The 23992-nt window shown below is 29.7% G+C and overlaps 2 protein-coding genes across 4 annotated transcripts in view; one reads left to right on the top strand and one right to left on the bottom strand.

Moving 5' to 3' along the window:
* RASSF8 (ras association domain-containing protein 8) overlaps nucleotides 1-5457 on the top strand; it is a 54087-nt gene extending 48630 nt beyond the window's left edge. The window contains exon 11 of the mRNA XM_075370532.1: nucleotides 1751-5457. Coding sequence (XP_075226647.1) covers nucleotides 1751-1851 — 101 coding nt within the window. The 3' untranslated portion in view covers nucleotides 1852-5457. The remainder of the gene's footprint in view (nucleotides 1-1750) is intronic.
* Nucleotides 5458-19532: 14075 nt separating this feature from the next.
* The window catches only part of LOC142327449 (cathepsin L-like peptidase), a 35307-nt gene continuing 30847 nt past the window's right edge, over nucleotides 19533-23992 (bottom strand). For all 3 annotated transcript variants that reach the window (XM_075370538.1, XM_075370537.1, XM_075370539.1), the window contains one exon: nucleotides 19533-22548. In XM_075370538.1, the coding sequence (XP_075226653.1) occupies nucleotides 22340-22548 (209 nt within the window). In that variant the 3' untranslated portion in view covers nucleotides 19533-22339. The remainder of the gene's footprint in view (nucleotides 22549-23992) is intronic.

Genomic DNA, 23992 nt, shown 5'->3' with positions numbered 1-23992 from the left:
AAAAAAACATATTACAAAAAGGTAAGTATTTGTCTTTTCGTACTATGTAATTAAATTTTTAAATAACATTAATAAATAAATACATATATACGATGATAAACGTTACTTACATAAGATAAATGTTAAATATGTAGTACAATCCTGCCTATTTAGAGTAGTGGTGGCAGAGCAATCTTGGATAGCACATGTTTACCACAGTTAAGCAAAAAAAAACAAATAAAAAATGAAAATTATTAGTATACAGTTTTTATAGGAAATTTTTTTATATAATATATCTGTAAAAACAGGTTTTATAAAATAAATATTGATTATATTATTTTTTCTTTTCGATTGATTTGACATTTCTGAAGATCGGCATGCACTTTTATACCCCAGAACCTGAAGAAAAAAAATTATTTGCATAAATTTTGGGTGAATAATTATATAGAAAAATAGTAACAACAAAAAAATAATTTTTTTTTTTTTTAATTTTCACAAAATTATTTAAAAAACTCGCAACAGCTGTTTCAGTACAATAGTATCTTCATCAGATGTTGCAAACAGAATACTTAATTAACTGTATTATCTTTTAAATAAATTTATGAAAACCAAATAATATAAGCATTTATTTTCTTGTGTTACAATAGATTTACATAAAATAACGACTTCATCCGTACATTAAAAAAAAAAAACAACAAAAAATGGTAGTCTACAAATTATCTGTTTATCTGTAATAAAGTAACCAGAAAATGTATAATACAATTAAAATAAAATCAAAAGGCGTGTTTTCTTTTTTAAAAAGTATGGGTTATCTGAAGTGAAATAAAAGAATGAATACGTTTTGCCCTTTTAGTTAGATATTGTTTTTACTTCCTTGTACGAAGTAAAGGAAGTATTGTGATCGCAAAAAATTTTGGTTTTCAGATTTCAATGGAAATATCCATTTTGACTAGTTTCGACATGATGTTTGTATGTATATATCTCACATAACTCAAAAACGATTAGCCATAGGATGTTGAAATTTTGGATTTATGATTGTTGTAACATCTAGTTGTGCACCTCCCCTTTTGATTGCAATTGACTGAACCAAAAGTGTCCAAAAAAATTTGGATTTTGGACTTTTCCTTTGCAGTAATAAGCCCTCATTGAGAGCTTTTCAGTGATATATCATAAGTGGTAATTGTTTTCATTGGTTTCAGAGTTATAGCCAATTTTAATTAATCAGATATTTTGATCTTACAAGGGGAAGACACATCAGTACCTTTTGTTTTTAACTTTTTGTTTTTTAATTTAAATATGTTGATTTATAATAATTAACCTATGATTATAAAAAAAAAAGTTTTATAATAAATAATAATTCAATAACAGTAAAAAAGAATGAACAGAAGTTATTAGTGAAATAAAATTTTATGTACTTTTAAAATGTATATATGTTATTTAAAAGGCTCTATAAGGAAGTCATGTGGTGTACACATCAATTTTTTTGGTTTACTAAAGTTATTTGCTCACATTTCATTCTGAGTGGGATTACATTGTCCCACATAGAAATGCTCTAGATATTGGATGTAAATTGAAGAAACTTTTGAGGGCTTGTAACTATGATTCTTCATTTTGGTTGTTTGAAGCGACAGCCTACTTTTCAGATGAAGATTAATTTTTATTTTTATTGATCATTTCAGATGAATACAAATGAGTTTGTAAATTTGACTTTATAAAAAGTTAAGCATTTATTACTATTATTATTATTAATACTTCATGTTTTAATTTTTAGGTCCTCACAAACCAGGAAGTACCAGAAGAATGATTGGATCTCCAAGGCAGCTGGAAAATGCAGTGCCTACTAGTAAAAACCCACATGGTGTTTGGGTGTAACAGAATTCTATTAGTAGTTATAAATATTATTATAAAATGTATTATATATTTATAATTATGTAATATAATTTTTTTTAAGATGCAAATAAACATAATTTCATAGTAATACAATAATAAAATGAGTTTGTATCAAATTTAATATCAGTTTTTGGTGAATAATTAATTAAAAAATAGAAATGTATTTTATGAACTGTTTGCCATTATAAGTGGGTAATAATAAAGTTTAAAGGTAAATTGTTTTAAACAATTAAAATATGGCTATTAATGTAGTAGGCAATCTGCCTGTGTAGTTACTTAGCTAGTTTTTAGATGGCACCACTGAAACGCTATATTGAAGTAAGAAAATACATATAATCTAACCAAACTTAACCTACGCTTGCTTTGCTCACTAACCTTGACTAGTAAGTATAGGTTAAGTTTGGTTAGATTATATAGTATTTGGTTCTTAAATTAGTCCATTTATTTATATTTTTTTGTATTTATTTTCTTATTTCGTTATAGCATTTCAGTGGCTTCATCTAAGAATTAACTAAGTAACTGAAGAAGTAGATCGGCTACTACATTAATACCAAAAGATGTTTATAACTTTATACAAGTTTTTTTTTACTAGTCTAATTAGTTTAACTTTAAAAAATGTTTGTTTTCAGCACTTTTCTCTAAAATTATAATTTAAAATACTGATGTATGAAGCCCATAAAAATTTATATCATTCTAAAATATAGTGTTTATACTATTAACATTTTTATAGTTAAATATGATTAATTGGCATTTTATTCAGATAGAACACATTATATTCAGTTGGATTAGGTCATCCAGAAAGTAAGGTTCCATAGACAATCATCCACTGTAAGTGATTTATAAATTGTTATTAGACTGAGTTATGCAGTTTTTAGGTAATGCAGTCAAGTAGTTCTCTATAGGTCTTTGGAAGAATGTAAAAATTATTAAATACTTTTTAGTTTGGAAATAATTTATAATTCGCTATTTTATGTTAATATAATAACTTACAGAAAATTGTTATGGTGGAGTTTTGAGAACAGTATTGATAAACATAGGAGCAGTCTAAAATATGCTTACTTCATATATCAGGATAAGGGTAAATTTATCATTCTTAATCTTTTTATGCAACTAAAACATGAAATTCTGGTATGAATTTTATATTCATGTGTTGGGAAATTCAAAAGAGTTCCCTTAAAATAAAAAAAAAAAAAAAAACAAATTGGTGATTTCATTCAAATTCATGCAGTTTATTAATGGTTATTGTCAGATGTAAGGTTGATGATTTTTAATTTTTTATAAAAATATGTACAGTTACAGTAGATTTTACAGTTCCCTCTATTACTTCTGGTCTTATTAAAGGGGTTCATTTTTAAGAGTATGATAATAATTAGAGAAATTTTACTAAAGTATCTCATAAGTTTCTTTTACTTTTGGAACTTCTAAAAGCTTAATATTCTCTCGATTTTATAGTGGACATGCCACATAATTTTGCTTGACTAAAGCTGAAAATTATAATTGTTTTTAATTATTTTTTTAATTTGTTTTAAGTGATACAGACTTAACTCTTTTTTTAACCTCCAGGACCACTGCTAGGTATTGCTTCAGAGGATGAGATGAATGACAATTTTTGTAACATGTGAAAATGCCATGCCTGACCAGGATTTGAACCTGGGACCTCTGTATGAAAGACCGAGACGCTATCACTCGCACCACAGAGGCCGGCAAGTGATACTGATTGCTGTGGTCATTAGACTCAATAAAATGCCATCAATATGCAATTCGGTGAACTATAGGAATTGGACATTAAATAGGCTAGATCATTGGCATTTATTTTTTATTTCATGTCTTTCAATTTGCAGGATATGTTTCACTTTCATGGTGTTGTAAGGATATTTTTTCTTATCCAGGACCCATTATAGCTGTCATTTGCTTCACTAACAATACCTAGTAAATTATTCATTTTCTAACAGTCTATTTTTATTGTTTAGTATTGTAAAAAAAAAAAACAATAATGTTTGCAGTTTGAATTTATATACTTGTAAGATAATCGTAAACCAATGCAGCCCTAAATTTACTTGATAATACTGCAGGATTCAGTTTTAAAATATATAAGTGAAACATACTTACTTTTATACAGATTTGGTGATATGTTATCTGTGTTCTTTGGTTGTTGCCAGTTCAGGTACTTATTTATAGTTTTATTATCAATTTCCTTTATAATTTTTTGAATGCTAAATGGTCACTATAAATGACCATATTGTATTTCGTTAAAATCCCAATTCAAAGAGAGATTTAGTTTACAAATATTTAAACTAAAAGAACAATATTCTTGTTGAAAAAAGATAGATAGAATGTACAGTTTTTTGCTCTTTTTTGTATTAAATATGAATTTAAAAAAATCTTTCCTGCTCTATTTTTTAATGAAACAATGAAAATGACATATACCTTATGGTAGTACTGTATAAATATAAATCGATTTCCTTTATAATTTTTTTTATGCTATATATTCACTATATTTGATGGTTTTACCTCATAATAATTTTCAATGTTGTCACTCATTAGATTAATTAAAATAACTTAAAAATGACCACATTTCTTTTTGGATTATAAAGAACGACAGAGTATTTGATGAAACCAAATGTGTAGTAACATTAGACCTGACTATTTTCCAAGATGAACTTTATTTACATCATATCAGTCCTTTAATATCTGTTACATGAGCAGATTGTACTATCAGAGTTGCATGTCCAGCCACTTTCCATTAAGTTGAATATGTTGAACATCACCTTACTTTAATGGCTCTTGATGTGCAACTGTGTATTCAGCTTAAGAAGGTGTTAGGAAACCATCCCTTCTCATTTTTCCTAGTAAGGCTGCCATGGACTGCTTGCTATTAATGAAGATGATCATACTAATTTTACAAGTGACTTGTGTCTCATATCAGATTGCTAATAACCATTTTGTTTGGGCATGTAATAGATAATAATAATGCAATCGTAAAAAAAAAAAAAAAAAAAAAAAAAAACATTGTTAGATTAATTGACAATGATTAATATCTACATTGAGGAAAATAATAAAATTAAGTTTTTGCTGTTTTTAATTGTAGTCATACAATTAAATTGTAGTCATGGTAAATAATAGAAAAATGCCTTCTAGTTGATGAAAAAGAGCATCAAAAAGACAAAATTAATAAAATATTTATAAAATGAATGTTGTGTAATCTATATGGAGCACTCAAAATAACAAAAATTTTTGTATGCTCATATCATATACCTTCCACTATGAGATGGTCATTTAGACTTAGTTTTCTGTACAAGGATAGCAAAAAAAATAAAATAAAAAAATAAAATAATTTGCATGCACCAATAAAAGTATGTGATATAAGTTATTTTTACTGTAATCATATTTATGTAAATCATATAGTATTTATTATTATTTATTTTAATTAAGGATTTATGTGTGCATTTTTTTAAGTTAATGTATCCATTTTTATGTATGTTTTTAAGTTTATTACAACAAAGAAATATGCTTTTTGTAGCATTTATTTATTTATTTATTATTTAAATAATATATTAGTGATTTTTTTTTAGAATGCATTATGCTTGATAATTTATTTTATGTGATTTTTTTATTTATTTATTTTATTAGATTAAGTATTCAAGTATAAAGGTAACATTTTTGTTCTTTAAATATTTGTTTTGTGTTATTTAAATTTTTCTGTTTTAAACTGTATTTTTTATTCCTTTTATGTACAGTGATTGGATAAAATTTTTGTTGAAATGAAATTCAGATTTAAACTTGATAGTAATTTTGATGTTAATAAAACTATTTGTATATTGATCTGAGAAAATGGAATAACACTTTTTTTTAAATTTAACACTCCAGTTTCAAATATATAGAATTGTATATCCAGAAGATCTTGTTGAAAAATGTTATGTTTACTGCTTCTTTATCAGTGGAGTTGAATGTTACTCATTCCACTTGAATATTATTTTGAACTATACGTCTAGAAATTCAATATTCTATTTTGAAATCAAATCATTTAAAATAAAAAATGCCTATCCTATTGAATTTCAGCTTCAGTAGTTGAAAAAAAATGCCAGTATTTTTTCTTTGTTCATTTTATATATTTTCTCCTAGAATTGCTTCTCTTCTCTAAATTAATTTCATTTCTTTTAATGTTAAGAAATATTTTTAAATTGAATTAAGAATGTATTAGTAATTTTGACACAATAAAGTTGCACATACAGATGCAGGTGCTTCATAACTGTAAATAATTAAAGTAAGATCTTGTGCTAGTGCTTTAGAATATCTGTACACTGGAATATTTTTATTTATTTATTTTTAGTTGATTTAAGAAGCTGTTTTGGAGGACTTTGTTCACTGTAAAATATTTCTCAGTATTTTCTAATAATTTTTCAATAAGTTGTTGAATTGTCACCAAATTTAAAATGATGAATGAAGTTTTAATTTTTTTAAATTGTGCCATTTTTTATAATTAAATTATATTCTTAGCTGAATGCTATACTATAAGAGTTATGTAATTAATATGGATTATAATTGATTGAACCTTTAATTTTTGAAATTTTTGTATCTTTTAATTCTCAAATGCATCATAATTTAAATGATTCTTATGAAATGCATAGAATAGAGATTGGATGAAAGGAATACTGCATTTTATTTTATATTAATCTGTTGTATCTTAAATGTTTATTGGTGGTAACTAATCAAACATGACGTAAATTAAATTAGTGTCTTCTCCAAATTAATACATAATTATTGTACATGTATTGGTCACATGAGGAATGGATAGTTGTGCTGATCCATGGATAAGAAAAAGAACTTCTCAGCTTTTGTGTAGAAGAATTAAGAAAAATCATGGGAGAAGCTTTGTTTGAGTAGCATCACAAAGTATACAATTATTAATTAATAAATACTTATTTACAATGTTTTTTTTTGTATTCTAAATTTAATAGGTTGCACATATGAAAATGCAAATCCAGTTTATTTACAAAAATGATAAATACACTAAAAGAAGCTACTAAACAAGTATTTCTATTTTTTTTTTAATTTTTAATGAAAGATTATAGTTTTAAAGTTATTCATTCAATCATCATTACAGAATATATTTGTTGCTTAATAAATCTAGATAACTAGTCTGGATAAATTTATTTATGCAGACTATTTGCTCTCTGTTTGAGGTTTTGAGATCTGATTCTCCTTAAAAAAAATTACAGATATCTTTTGGAAATTTCAATTGAAAAATCAGGAGCCCTCCAGAGAGGGTCAGAGTTTAAAAATGGCATATTTAACATCGAAAATACACACTAGAATGAATAGTACATGCTCATAAATGTATGTAAAGGGACTCGAGTTCTGTTGATTCACGCAATTCAACTTGAGAAAGAAAGAGCTGAGTGAAAAAGAGGGAGAGAAAGGTAGAGAGCAAGATAAAAATACACCTGTTTGAATTGGTAGATTACTCCATCGCCCATCCACTAGTTATTTCTGGATTTGGAAACAGTCTTCAAAGGATCCTTATTTTTCTTCTTTTTTTTTTAATATTGAAAATTTTAACTCATAGAATTGTACTGTAATTATATAACAAGTTATGTAATCAGCTGTAAATTAGATTTGGATATGTCTTATAAAAAGGTTATGTTTTGTTTTTGCTTGGCCTTAAAGTTTTATATTTATTTTAAAAATTTATTAAAAGAAATTATAATCAAAACTACAAACATGTAATTTTTTTAAATAATTAGAAATTTTTTACAACAGAATTCTTATATCTTATCTGTTCTTATTTCATCCAGTTGTTACTTTCTGTGTTACCAATCCTTTCCCATTGGGTTGATACCCATAATATACAGTTTTACTACATACAAAATAGGAAACACTAGTCAAAATATTAAGAAATGTTTCCTAAAATGTTTTTTTTTTTTATATTACCTACAAATTCTATTTGCTTTAGTGCCCCTCTAAACATTTTTTCATATCTCTCTTATTAACATCCATGTTTATAATAAAAAAATAATTTTTGTACATTTTGCTATATTCTGAACAAGTAAAATTATAATACATATTTTGCTAACTATACATAGTATAATATATTAAGTATGTATAATTTACATGTTGTTGCATTTAATGTGAATATATGAAATAAATTTAATTTTACTTAATGTTTTAAAATAAAAGATCAAACAAACATCTTGTATGGTTTTTTCTTGAACCTCTTGTGACACTTGCTAAATGATATTTAATATATTTTGCGGTAAAATCCAATCCTAGTTATGAAGATTTGTAAAGCATTATTGTGAATTGGTTATTCATCATTAAATCCATAAAAATCATTAGTTCTCTTGTTGACAATTTTTTATATAATGTGATGCAGTTTAAGAGTTGAAGCTGTGTGAAACTAGAGAACATATCCAAGTTTAATACATATTTATTCCTTGATCTCATCTACAGATCTGTATTAATTTATTAATATAGAAATTATTCTAAGTGCTATGTACTAGTAAACTGGTTAATTTAGTTACTTAATAATAAATTCATCCTTCTGTTTCATAACTTTTAAATCTGATGTTTTAATTCTTTTAATTTTTAAATATGTATATAAATGTAGCGTTGATTTAAAGATAATATACTTTGTTGTATTATGTTATTTAATATTTGTTACTTTAACATGATTATGTTTTATGTTATTATTTTACCACTATTTTTTGTTTAAATTACTTAAAAATTTTGAGTTTGTGTTTAGATTTTCTAACAGAAATATTTTCTCTGAGTATGTTAGCACATCATGATTTATTGGAATTTACATGATTAAAATTTATTAATTTTACTTTATAAAATAATTTTTATTATTTTTAGAGCTTGAGTTTTACTGTATTTTAAATTTAAAATTATTTTTTGTTTTATATTATTAATTTATTTCTATTTGAAAAAATATATTGTTACGAAAAAAGATATGTTTTACGACAGATGTGTATATTTACTTGTAGTTTATAGATCGTGTTTGTATGTGTGCATTTTACATTATTTAATATTATTTTATTATGTAGATCATTGCAGATAGAATTGGATAATAAAATGTTTAATATTATATGATTATTTATCTTTTTCTATTACATTTTGTACATCTAACTCTCTCTTTTTCTGTTTAGCCTCCAAAAACCACTGTAAGGTATTACTTCAGAGGATGATATATAAACAAAGTGTAGTCTTGTACAGTCTCATGTCGACCATTCCTGAGATGTGTGGTTAGTTGAAACCCAACCACCAAAGAACACCAGTATCCACGATCTAGTATTCAAATCGGTATAAAAGTAACTGACTTTACTACAATTTGAACCGCAGAATTCTAGACTTCGAAATCAGCTGATTTACAATGGCGAGTTCACCACTAGACCAACCTGGTGTGTCACATTTTGTATATCAGTTAAACTCAAGAGACTGAGAAATTGTGAAATTATTCGATTCATCATGGAATAAGTTGTTTTTATCAACATTTTGTTTTTGGATCGCTATTCAAAAACAAACTTTGATACTTGTATGCCATTGTGATAAAGAAAAGGGATTTTTATATTAAAATTCTCTTCTGTACAAGGAAAGATATTGCCATTAAATGTATTATCATTTTATTTCTAAATTTTTATTCACAAAGTTTGTTTTTCAGTCTTTAAAAGACCTTCAGTGTTTTAGACTTCAGTAATTTTAGTTTAGTGCTGGTTGTTCATCCTTAAAAAATAAAATTACCTTATTCAAAAGTTAACTAAAAAGTGTTCTTTTTAGAAAAATAGCTATTAAAAACAGCGCTGCACTGAGAAAAACTATTAAAATTATTTAAGTAAATAATGTTACTTCAGTACAGTAACAGCCTATTATTATTATTATTATTATTACAGCCATAATGCAATAATAATAATAATAGTAGTAGTAATATGCTTCATCAATGCATATTAATACAGTATTAGGCTGGGAATGTTATGATATTCATTGACAGATTATGGTCTATGATGTTTTAATGCTATTATTTCATTGGTTCTGTTTGCTGGAGATCATTTGTGAATGATTTTACAAAAGAACGTGTGCTGCCTGGATGACATAAGTATATACTATACACCAGCATACTATTATTCTATGAAAGGCTGCTTAGCGTTCAGTAAATAAAACTTAATTATCATTTTCATCAATGAACTATTTCAACACAAATTACAATCGGTCTTTATTTGCAGATAAAAAGCAGCATATACATTTAACTGCCAGGAGCATAACCTCACAGTTGTAGCTGATATGAGAGGTCACTATTAAAATAGTATAAATGTGTGTGTTGTGTACACGCATACACAGACAGCACTTATATGCATGTGGTATTTCACTACCACCAGACAATCTGTTGGTAGTGAAATATAAATTACTCCTGAAATTAGCATAGTCATTCTCAAGAATAATAACCTGATTAGGAAAAGTAAAGTGGTTGTTATTCCTTAAGGGATTCTAATAGTTTGAGAGTAAAAGAATAATGATCCCCAGGGAGGTTCTTACTTAACTTGCTGCATTTTACTTTTTATTGTATCACTGGTTGCAACCACACCAAGCACATTTAAAAATTAGTAATTTACGTAATTAAAATCTGATCTAATGTACTGATTGGTGGGTAATTCCATGTATGAATATTGAATGATGTTCTCTGGGAATCCAGCTGAATTTCAGCCCTAGCGGTCATGTGGGTATTGTTGGTTTGGTCATTTATTTACTAGTATTCATGAGACAAAAAGATTCATGTTTTCAGGTTCAAATAAAAGTAATAGTAGAAAACCACAACTTACTGCTGTCAAAACACTTTGTTTAACCCTGCACTGTGTGTTCATTACCCTATAATATAAGACGGTGACCTGGAGTATTTGGTGACCTATAAGATGGTGACCTACATAATTTCTTCCTGATTTCCAAAACATTTTATAATTACACAATTAAGCAATGAGGCAGAATTATTCTCAGTAACATTGCATCATTATAGGAACTCATTTTTACTGAAAACATAATACAAAATCTCTACATTAGACAACTGAAAATACTAATTTTTATTTTATCACAAAGAATGTCAGTCTTCTCTTCATCACAGACACAACTGCATATCTTGCAGGTAACTTTGCAGACTATGTCTTCCACACACTTTCCATTGGCAAGTATCACATGTCATATCATCAGTCTATGTATTTTTGTGTGTTCCACAAATAAAACCAATTTTTTAAAAAATAAATCAATCTTGTGTAGTTGAGGTTTCACAATACTTGTCTAAAAACCCATTTTATGTCTTATCAGTAGGTACAGAAGTGTTGCATTTTGTTGCTTTGTCATCTACCCAATTCAACAAGATATTCTCTTCTGTAAATACTCTTTCGACAATTTCTGGTTGGTTGAAGAGATAAATTTTGAATGAATTGACTCCAGCTAAATCAAGTTCATGAAAAAATATGCCAGTAACCATCTCCTTGTTTTTCTTGGGTTGAATAATTGGAACACAATTAATGTTTTGTTAAAATCTATAATCATCACAGGCAGAGATGGATGCCAGTAATGGCGTCCATCTTGGTCATTATCATCTAACTGAGGAATTAGAAAATTTTGAAATGTGCAGATAAATGATACCATTTATAGTTGCCTCCTGGTAGAAGAACGGGGCCATACACTTTCTTTGCAGAGGGCCAAAAAACATTGACCTTAAGGCAATCACAAATGTGTTTCAAAGTTTCATGAGCGTTTTTGCCACCCTATATAAGGTAGTTATGGGTGTTCACCTTTCAGTGATGTGAAATATTAATTCATCACTAAAGATTACTTACCTCACCAATAAATGTATCTATTTTTAACAATACTGGTGGCCGAATTCGGTACTAATGAACTTTGTGAGTCAAAACTTGATGTGTTTTGCTATGAAATGAGACCTCAGTCGAATCTGTAAGTTATCTAAATAAATTTTTATATACTTTTAATGTTGTTAAGTCCTTTTTGAATCACTTGGTACTTGAACCAACAGGGCAAGAGGGATATATGAGAAATTTAGAGAGAATCTTTCTTTTGTTTTTTTTCAGTGCCCATAAAAATCTCAAACTTTGCTGGAACAAATATTCAGCCAACTTAAAACTGCTATTGCAGTTGTCAGTCATAATATTTCTGTTTGATTTTTTATGGGATTAATCAAGTGTTTATGACATCTAAATGTTTGTTTGAAATTGATATGGACCATCTTTTTACTTACCACAGTATATTTCCAAGTTTAAAGTTTAAAATGTTTTGGATTCATACAGTGCATAAAACTTTATGCCATTCTTGGTTGGTTTTAGTGACATGTATTGTTATGAGCTCCAGCAGCCATGAAATTCAACTAGCATTTTGTCAGTCATGACATATTCACCCACATTGTATATACCTTGGTAGTTGCTAAAAAATTAGAATCAAATTTCCTAATTATTGCCAACTTGTCTGTTGTTTCCTGATCCTTTCCGGTTCTGATATTATCAAACACATCTCATCTAAAACAAAAACCACCTGCTGCAAAAATTAGCTCAAACAATAATATTCCAGTGCCATCACTTGCCCACATTTTTAAAAGGGAGCAGTTTCATTTTTTATTGATATAAAAAATAATGCTCTCATAAGAACCATAATTTCGGATTGAGATGTCTCTTTGAAGTCCCTCTCTGTCAGAGGCCCCAAATTTTTCCTTAGTTTATTTTTTGTTATTTCCTATACAATCATAATGTATATATTTGTGTATTTTATGATTTTATCTATCATCTCAAGAGTTATAATTTTTATGAATGCATTGATAGGTTTTGGGGTGTCATGTGCTAGACCCTTGGTTCCCAGATCTTTTATTACATTTTTTTATCTAGTCCCACAATTGGTCTACTGATCCAAAGGATACATTCTTACCACCATAAAAACCTAAAGTCATCTTCCAACCTTTCTCCTGCAGGATCTTCTGTAATTGACAGATCAGAATCATTGGATTCAGCTTCAATACTCAAGGATCATAATCAGTGTCATATTCTGAATCAAACCTGTCATTGCCTTCTTCCTCTTTCAGATCTAATTTTCTGAGGCAGTGTTGAATTTCTTCTGCCATTATATACATTTGTTGTTTAGCCCTAAAATGATACCCATACCAAACATATTACAGAGAAATTTAGGCCTAATTTTTTTGTTTAATCTAAATTTTAAATAGCTCACAAGAAAAATGTTTTTAATAACAAAAAATTGTAATAACAGTGTACAATTTGTAAATGAAAGCATATACTTACATTTTGTGCGCGCTGATGTGTTTGGACTGCTTTAATGGGCATGTTGCAGTGTTAGGACTGCTCAACCATACAATTGGGAACAATCACCATCCACGACTGACTTGTTCTTCTCAGACAAGTTTCTGAAACAAGTAGCAGCATTATCTTGTGAGGGAAGATGTAATTAAGGATTACGGATGCTGTTCACAGCCATAAATTGTTGCACTTTTTTGTGGTGGGATCCTGCCATCTTCTTATGTATACTCCTATTAATTTCTGTTTAGGAATACCAGGCAATGAATGAGATGATATTGCCATAGGGAAGGACTTGTATTCATGAAAAGATTATTAGTTCTGATTATATATGTAGGTCTTCCTATTTTTTGTTTATCTTTTTCAGCGATCATTGCAAAGTAAGGAATAAAATCATTGTGATACATTAAGCATAGTTTATTGATGTGAAAATGGACAGTGTTTGAGACAGTCACAAGAATTGAAAGCCATCTCTTGTTAGCTGCACTTTGATCTCACCATATTAATGCACAAATTTCTTTTAGGTTCAGATTATATGGTTTGTATCCCATAAGTAAATGTCATGTAGCAAATCATCACATTTAATTTTATTAATTGTTATGATCTTGGTTACACTTTTACTTGTATTATGATGTAGATAAAATTACATGAAAAATAATAAACCCTAGTTTGGAATAGATTTGACCACATTTAATTAATTATATTGCTTGTAATGACATAACAGAAAGATTGTTTCATTTTTCAAACTACTTTACTAAACAGAATTCTATTCTACATTTACAACTTTAGTTTTACTTTTTCGTAATACAGGCTGTCCTGAAGGTCTCCTTTACCTTCTCAATTTGATTTGTTTTTAATTTATGGAACTAAACTACTATTGCTTGTTTTTTTATGTTAAAAGCCCAACTAAGGATCACACAAATATCAGTTCTTTCTAGATTCTTTTTTCTTTTTCTATGTATTTCTCATTTTTTTAATATGGCTTCATTTTCTTTCTGTCCTTCATTTTCCTGCCTCAAGAACTCATATTGTAAATTATTCTTCATAAGTTATCTTTATTGCAACTGTCCTCTTTTTTCAAACGTATCCTTTGTTTCCATCTGTTTAAGGTAATTTGATTTTCTTTTCATGTTCCACAGTTTGTCAAAGATTTGTTTATTTTATCTGTTTAGGTCCATCCTGATCATATGTCCCAAGAAATTTAACCTTCTTTTGAATCGCCGTTTCTAGGGCTTCTTGATTTTGGTAGATCTTCTTGTTAGATTTTAGTCTGCATCCTTCCTCCGTTACCTTTGGACCACAGATTTTCCTCAGTAAGCTTCTTTTGAGGTTGGTTAGGTGTAATGTTTTAGGCCATATAAGATTACTGGTCTTATTGCAGTTGTAATGTTATAATTTCGCTATCTTCAAGAGATTCTTCTTATTGTAGATGCCTCTGGTAATAAATCTAAGCTTCTTCACTGTTTATATTCTATTTTCAGTTGACGCTTATGTTGGTGACATTTATCTTTCTGTATTTAATGTGTATTGTCTTTTGTGTAAATGATTCTTTGTTCATCAGATTTTCATCTTTGTAAAGGATACCTAAGGCCTACTTTTTGGGCTATTCCTGTTAACTCTTCTATTTGTGCTACTGTAGCTTCCTTTGTTTGAACTAAAAGAGCCAGGTCTTCAGCAAGGGCCTGGTATCTTATTTTGATGTTTCAGTTTTTGGATCCAATTTTTGTACTCATATCATTCATCTGCCAAAAGGTTTTCATTATTTTGGCCATAACCAAGTTGAATAGGACTGGTGGTAGTCCATTACCTTGTCTCAACCCTGTTGTAACTAGGAAAGGTTTTCCTATTTTTCCTATAACTTTAGAGATTGTATTTGTGAGATTGAGTTTAAATGATAAAATTTTTCTGGTCAACTATATTCTCTCAAAGTCTGAAAAAATTTCTCTGTCCACAAAGTCGTAAGCTTTCTAAAATTGTAAGCTTTATGTTTTTCACAAAATTATAAGTTTGTTTATTTTAAATATTAAAATTAACAAGAAATACGTGTCAGCATTCTTTTTCTTAGATTAATGATTTTCTTTTAATTTTAATAAGTGAGATAAGAAGATTCTCTTTGTAGCTGGTATCCTCTTAGTGATGGCCAATTTACTCTTAATTTAAAAATATGAACTTTTTACTACAACAAACCTAACCAAATTTTATTTATAACATTTTAAAAAAACTTATTTTAAAACTTTTTCAGTCATAATTCCAACTTTCCACAATGAATGGTTTGGTTGTTCTCACAGTAACATTAGCTGATGTTTCTGTTGGTGGTATTTTTTTTGTTTCAGGAAGATACATGTTTAGAATGACATCAAAAAGAGTGTTGGATTTGAATTATATCTGGCCATTTTTTTTTTGCTTCATGAAATTACCACATAAGCTTGAAGCTTATGCGTGAGATATGGAAATGGAATTTTTGTAGCATATGAAAAATACCATGCCCGACCGGGATTCAAACATAGGACCTCTGAATGAAAGGTTGAGATGCTACTACTTTGCCACCGAGATTGGCAGTATAATATATTGTAGTTATGTGTTTTAATATTTCATAACATTCATGAGTTAAAAACTTTGAACAGTGAAGTTGTTTAACAGCAGCAACACCTATTTCTTTGTGTTTGTGCAAAAAATGGGGAACCAACTAGCACTCTGATAAATTTTAGATGATTTTATATTATTATTATTTTTACACTAAGAACACTGATTCAAGTACTTAAGAGAATTCTTTCATAGCAGTTTGCCAATTTTCTAGTGATTAATTACTTATATTTATTTCTCTTTATTGTATATTTTATGATTTATTTTTTTATAAACTGTTTGTGCAGGCCATATAAAAGTTATTTCAGATATGCTGTTTCTTATATTGGTGTTGTTTGTGATGCGATTTGGGGCTCCCGCTGGTGAGGGTGGCATCGCTGCCGGGGTATGGTAGCTCGTGCGACCAGGGGTGTGGCTTCCTTCCGCCGGTGGCGGTCCTGGTTGTGACTTGGTAATGCCGTGTGAGACTCCATGATGGGACCGGGTGGTGGTGCGGGGTTTGTCCCCGGCTTCTGTCCGGACCAGAATGAGGTTACGTTCCCCTTGTTAGGTGACTTAAACTGGTCAACTTTTTTCGGTGTAGGTCTAAATTTCTATGTTGCGTAAAACATAATTTTGTTTGGTATGAGTGTAGCACTGATTTAACTTTCAACTCGTTCGTTTTCTGAGGCATTCATAGTCACGAACGGTGTTGTCAAATCTGGACTAGGCGCGGAGTTCGCGGTTTCGGTCAGTCAGTTTGAGGTAATCATGTTAGGATAGATGTGAAGATGTCCGTTTGAGGCCTATGTGAAGGAAAAATTTTATTTGTATTTTAGTGATGCAAATGTCTGTCGTGGCATTTACATCGGTGGCATCCCGACCGAGGCCTGGCTGATGACTGTGAGATGTAATCAGTTAGAGGGTCTAAAGGCGACCTCCGGTAAAGCCCCTCAGATCTCGGAACGGAAAGGTGGTGTAGCTACCGGTAATGTCACAAGGTGGGTGGTGGGTGTCTTCTCCCTACGGGGTTGGGATGCTGTTTCTTATGTTTTGTGTTTATAATTATTGCATCCCATATGACTAAGGAATAATATTATAAAGTTGAATAAATTGCATATTACATAATGAAAAATAAAAATCAAATTTTCTACCAGTTGTAACTATATTTTCATTTCATATTGATTCCAGTGTCGACACATTCTTAAAAATCAAACTTCTTTTTACATACAAAAATTACATTATTAGTATTGTAATGTTAATTAATGCATATTTCATTGCTTTATAAACAATAATACATGTTCAAACATCTATTAAAAGCTCTAAATGCTAATAGTACATGAATCAACACAACCGTACAGTTTGCAGCCGGTATACAACGAGATGATTGCAAGTATTACGAGTGCATACCGCAAAAATGACCTATTTCATGAAGAAAATGTTATAATTTACTTGTTTCTTTATGTATTTTCTTGTTTATTTCAACTCGCTACGAAACTTTGAAAATAGAATCATCAATTTTGAATGATTAGAACCAGAGATATCAATCACCGGATAGTTTGAAGTCCTGAGGTCACTTATTTGCGAGATTCGTGAAACAGATGACGCCGCGCTTCGCTACTAGTGCGATCTCTATCACGCTGTCTTGTCATCGCCTCCGTTATTGAACAGCCAGCTCGTTATCCGAGCAGTCCGTTATCGAACAGTTAGTCGGGCTGCCACTTGGATTCATCCAGGAGGAGGCAGCACACACTTCCATTGACGGGCTACGGGACGCTAAGATCAAGAAGTTCCTTTTTCTGGGGTTGGCAAGGTCAGTCAATTACGCCCTTACTCAGGCTCTGCGACTGAAGGCAGCCGGCGCGCTGTCTCACCATACTGCTCGCCTTCGAAGAATGGGAGTCGGCTGCGACAATGAGTCAGCGGACAACATCAAGACTCCTGTGAAGGCGACAATCACCGGAACGACTACAACAAAAGACCGAAGATTGCTTGCTGCTGCATCAAACAACAAGGGTCAACCAGTCTGATGGAACTGCGGCAAACCAGGTCATCAAAAAATAGATTGCAAGAGATCTATTATTTCCGCTCAACCTCGGACCCACTAAGAAGACTACTATAACGGAAAGAGTAGATCGAGATGGTGTAAGCCTGCAGTTTGGGCAACTCCTTGGAGTTCAGAAAGGAAAAAACACAGCTTGCTGCGTAAAACATTGTCAAGAAGATGAAGTCAAAGCAGATGCAACGTACGACCTCCGGGTAAATTCGTTTGGCTTTCGGTAAGGAAATCGGGTCAGGAAGACAATGGAAAGATCTCAGAAACGCCAGACCATTTGGCAGAGCCCTTACGCCGCATTGAAGAAAGCTAACGACGTGGTCTACAGGAATCAGCACAGACCAAGAAAGAAAAAAATGATGGTTCATCTGAATCGCCTGGCCCCTTATCAGAGAGCTGTTCGGAACAAACAGCTTTAAGGAGGGGGCAGTGTAACAAGAATAGTATAACGGACCTGAGTAACGGATTCCTACCAGTTAAGAAGAAAGTAGTAGAAAATATAATAATGGGAGGAATCCAGAAAATCCACCGGGTTGGTCTAGAGGTGAACGCGTCTTCCCAAATTGACTGATTTGGAAGTCGAGAGTTCCAGCGTTCTAGTAAAGTCAGTTTTTTTTTAACGGATTTGAATACTATATCGTGGATACCGGTGTTCTTTGGTGGTTGGGTTTCAATTAACCACACATCTCAGTAATGGTCAAACTGAAACTGTACAAGACTACACTCATACAGATCATCCTCATTCATCCTCTGAAGTATTATCTGAACGGTAATTACCAGACACTAAACAGAAAAAATAAAAAGGGAGAATTCCAGAAAGGAGCTAAAAAACCCTTTTAGTAACGCTAACAGGTCCGTTTAACAATCGTCCTTTGTAATACTGAACACTGACACACCTAAACTGATGTTGTTCCATGAGAAGAGTTACCAAACTCAGGTTAGGAATGAATGGGGATGAAAGGGCTCGGTAAATCGTTCTTACAGTCAACTGGGGTCTGGTCCTGCAGGTAAAGAGAACAGGAGTGTAAATACTCTGGGAAAGACCAGTTCCGTTGAAGTCAGTCTGCGAGAGAGTGCTACGATAGAGTTCTGCAAGATGTCAGTCTGCGAGAGAGTTTGGAACAAGGAGTTAGTATACGAGTTTGAAGCGAGAGTATTTTGTGAGGAGGTCAGTGAAGGAGTGAATTTCTAGTGCATATAAGTTTGATGTGATTAAGGTAACGTCACAAGTAATTACAGTACATGAAACAAGAAGTGGTTCAGTGAGTTAGTGTTTGACTATAAGTGAGAGAGATAATGTAATAAATTTCATTCATAAATTGTTAGGGTAGTTTTATTTGCAGTAAAAGAACTTTATACTTGTCTTATCTATTGTACTGTTGTTGTTAATACAAAACTATTGGTTAAAACTGTTAAGACTATCGGTCATGCAAATGTCTGCAAATGTCAGTGTGGTTGAATTCTGGTTTTCAATATTTACCTATAAATAATATTTATAATTATTATTATTCTGATTATTATTGTGAGTTGTTTATTATTGCAGTTTATTATTCTTATTGTCATTGTTATTATTGATTTGTCTTATTTTATTTATGTTCTTAAACTAATAAATTGTAATTATATAAAAATTTTTAATTGTCTGTCTTTCAATATCCTGATCAAGCCGTGAACATGCAACAATATGTATGTGTGGATTCATTCTAGGATCAAAGTTCAGAAAATAAAATTAATGAGAAATAAAATAAAATATCAACATAGTCTTATTAACCTTGTAATGATGTTACATCTAACATAATTCAAATTGTATATAGAAATATTTTATAAAATAAAAAAACTTAACTTTTATAGGATGTTTAACACAACTTTATAAAATATTATATTTTTATTAGTACAATGATAATACTTAAAACAACATTTTAGTGATAGAGGTAAACTTGTCCTGCAGTTGCAATAAATATTTGTTACATTTATTAACATAATTTTATACATGTACATGCATTATTTTAAAATAAATTTAAAAAACCAGTATGGAAGTGCACCAGTTAATACTATGCGCCGTAGCTGTAGTTTAATTTTCTGTTTGGCTACTTATTTTTATGAAGGATGCATAAGAAACAATGGTGGTCAAAAAAATGATGAGATAAGCAATGGGAAACTTTATCATATATATTAAGAAGGATCTTCAATCAGAATACAAAAAAATATCATAAGCTCTCCTATATCAGCAAAATCAGTATTCTGTGTTTTGGAAAATTATTTACAGTAAAAAAAATATACGTTCTTTATTTCTCTCCTGTTTAACTACTGAACAGAAACAGAATCAGCTGGATACTTCTTCATTAAAATAAAGAATATCATTGAAAGTCATCCTTCCTATTTCAAGTTCGTGAAATATGATAGAGACTTTGAAACATAGTTGAAATCATAGTCAAACGAGTGAAGCCTAATTTAGGCATGACTCAAACATTTTGATAAGCACAATCGGACATCAAATAAATGATAATTTTTGCTTATGATCACTAAGGAATCATCATGAAAGCTGGAGTTTCATTTGAAACATTCATATAAAAACAGTATATTATTATGACTTTGTGTAGACATTTTATATCACAGTTACTATAAAGATAGATAGATAATTATACTTATGAATTGACTTTCTTGGGAAATTTATGTTGTGTTAGACTGTGTAAGTTATCACAGAAGTTTTGTTAACTTTTGTGAATTAATTAGTAAAAATAAATTAGTTATTTTTTTCCGTTGGGGATTACAACTCTCCAAGTGTTATCAGAAACTCTGATCAGTGTTGATGCATTAATTAACATCTCAAGAGCCTTCCTTGAGGAAGGCTTATGCATGGGTCTGGAAAGGGTAAAGTATAATAAGCAAAGTAAAACTTTCAACTTTAGAGCACTGTGATAAATTATAAAAAAGAAATAAAATTGAATAAAAATCGACTATGCAACTCTTGTATGTAATGAAATAAGGATGTATAATTTTTTATTATTAATCTTTACTCTTGAAAGTAGACAAAATTGAAACTTAAATTATTTGAGAAATAATCAATAGTAAACACAAGCTGTAATCTGAATTATCACTGTGGTGTCAAATTTTCATGAACAGGATACAAGTATAGATGTTCTGCATATGAAACAAAAATCTTAAGTCAAGTTAGAAACAGGTAAAAGAGGTTTTTCCAATATTTGAAGATATTTTCACTATTTTTAAAAGAAAATTATTGTTTATTAGTGAATGTACAATGTGTAGACAGATATTGACTTCGGTAGTTGGTTTGAAAACAAGTGGCAAAGATTATTGCAGAATTTTCTCCAAGATATATTGTGTAGCCTAAAATGCTGGCAAAACTGGATTATGATATACAAACATTCCTTTCTAAAAAACAAGTAATTAATAAAAAATGAACATGCGAAACTTTAAAGGAGTACATAAAAATTCTGTGTTATACAAGATGAAAAAAAAAGAAGCTGGTGAAAAGGGGAAACTAATGATGATTTGAAAAAAAAATTAGTGCCAAATTAAAATATAAAGAATAATATAAAGATTATATACTGTACAATTATAAAGATTAATACTGTATAATCCCACTGTCTGGATGACAAGTTTTTTAAGATTTTGACAAATATTCTCTGATAATTCAAGAAATTTTCTTCTGTCTTACGAAAATATTAATATTAACTTTTTAGGAATTCTGGAAATAATATGTTTTAGACAAAATTAGACTGAGTTGAGGCTTGCTGTCATTCATTATTAACTTATTTTATTTTTAATATCATATCTTGTTGAATTATAAGAGAATAACAAGTTAGAACTGAAATGCAATTGCCTCTCTTTTAGATTGGTGAGAATCTGTTCATTGATGGCTTCAATTAAACTAAAACCTTCTTATTTTCAACATTCTCTTCATCATATTTTCCAAGCCCAGTCATGTCATGTTACTGTACTTGTATTGGAAAGAGCATTATTAAGCTTATGCACATATATATATATATATATATATATGTATTAATATATGCAATTAATATTATTGCATAATATTTGCATTAATATTAATGCAAATAAACATAAAAAAAGATTTTAGTACATCACAACCCCAGTAAAATAATATCATGTGCCAGATTTTCTGAAATAGATATTTGAAGTGAATGATTCAGAAATTTATGTTCTTTCCTAGAAAAGTACTGTTGTAACTCTATCTTGAAAATATAAATAAAATTCATTTAATATATTATTTTATTGTAATAATATCTGATTGCTGTACAGTAAAATAAACTAGCAAATTATTACTGGTATGGCTAAGATAGCAAATAGATATTATAGTAAGTACAGTATCTCAGGATGCAGCTGAGATGTAAAAACATTAAACGTGTTCTTCTAGAAATCATAATTGTAGATTTAATACTATATTACAGGGATACGATACTCTGTACCAGGCTATACATTATAAATAATGTGAAAAAAAAATGTGTACTGAGATCTTGTTTGTTGATCTTTTCACATAATAAATAGAGATCATTCAATTTGATCACTGAAATCAGACGATTGCGTAGCTGCCAGCAGTGGCAATACCACAGTTATTGTCACGATTACGAGCCATCCTGATGTAGCCACTCTCACCCCAAGAAGTACCCCATGAATTTTTAACCAACCAGTAATCAGTGCCATCATCCGTTGTACCATATCCAATAACCAAAACACCATGATTCAAACTCTGTGAACTGCATTCAGGATCATAATACACTCCTGTGAAGCAAAAGAAAGACAGATTACAAAATCACAAGAAAAAAAAAGAAAAAACTATACTTGAAATTCAGATTTCAAATATAGTTAAACTGATTTCTAAAGTAAATGTGAATAAAGAAAAAACTAAAATGAAAACCAATTAGTAAATAAAATATATTCAATATGAGAGCCTATAACATGCAACATCCTCCTGTAAACGTATATCATCAGCATTCTTCAGTGTAAATGCTAAAAAACTGATTAAGAAGTTTTTGGAAAAAACAAACAGTAACATTACAGTGATGAAAACCTATCGATATCATGTTTTATAACTATTTGATATACCTGATACAATAAGTTAAGTATTAATATAAATGTTTCTAATAGAAGTAAAAAGCTGTGCCATACGGTTATTGATATAAATTGGAAAACAAAATTATGCTTAAATTTTTTTTAAATATTTGTTTATTTAAACGGTAAACCTAGATGGCTGTTTAGATTGTTAAACACTTATCACTTTATATAACAGAAAAAGTGTATATAAAAAAAAGATTAAAGAAGTGAATAATAAAAAAAAAAAATTATAATAAAGAACAATATTAAAATGACAACTAAACAACACATACAAAACATTGTTTAACAAATCCTTTTTAACCTGGATTCTGAAATACAATTAAAAAGTACTACTCTAGGCCAATTTTTTCAGTAGAAACGAATCGTTAATTTAGTCTAAAATCACCGGTTATTATACAATATTTAGTCTAAAAATGTTCAAACCCTAAATCCAGCTGGGCAAGCTGAATGGGTAAGAATTCTTCAAGTATATATACAATATGTTTGTATATAAACATATTGTATATACAACATATTGTATAATGTTTATAAAATATAATGTTATAATGTTCAATTAATATTGAAAATTAATGTTTAATGTGTGTTTACTGCATATGAAGTGATCAGATAAGTGATTCTTCTTTGCTGAGACAACTGTTACTAGTGCTAGTTATCTAGATTTGTTACAGGGGTATTTCAGTACCACAAATTGAACATCGGCAACCCAACATTTATTTCCAACAAGATGGCACACCATCATATTGGTGTTTACATGTTAGGAACTGCCTCGTACATGGACAATTTCTTCAACATTGGATTAGCGGTGATGTGCCAATAACCTGGCCACTTTGATCCCCTGATGTTATGCCACTTGATTTCTTCCTTTGGGGTTTGTCAAAGACAGATTGTTTGCAACAAAGGTTGTCAACATCAATGAACTAAAAAGAAGAATCGAAGGAGTAATTTATGGAATAAGTCCAGATATTCTTCGTAATGTATGGCATGAAATTGAATATCATCCATTAATAGATATTAATAGACATTTTATGTGCCACAAAAGGTGCTCATGTGGAACTTGTTTGAAGTTAATAAGTGTTGTAAATAAAACTGTGTGAAATGCCCTGTTTAACAA

This window comes from Lycorma delicatula, chromosome 7 (assembly GCF_047948215.1).
Source record: "Lycorma delicatula isolate Av1 chromosome 7, ASM4794821v1, whole genome shotgun sequence".
NCBI classification, from domain to species: Eukaryota; Metazoa; Arthropoda; class Insecta; order Hemiptera; family Fulgoridae; genus Lycorma; species Lycorma delicatula.
The sequence above is the reverse complement of the archived record's forward strand: the minus strand, read 5'-3'. Positions and strand labels throughout refer to the sequence as shown.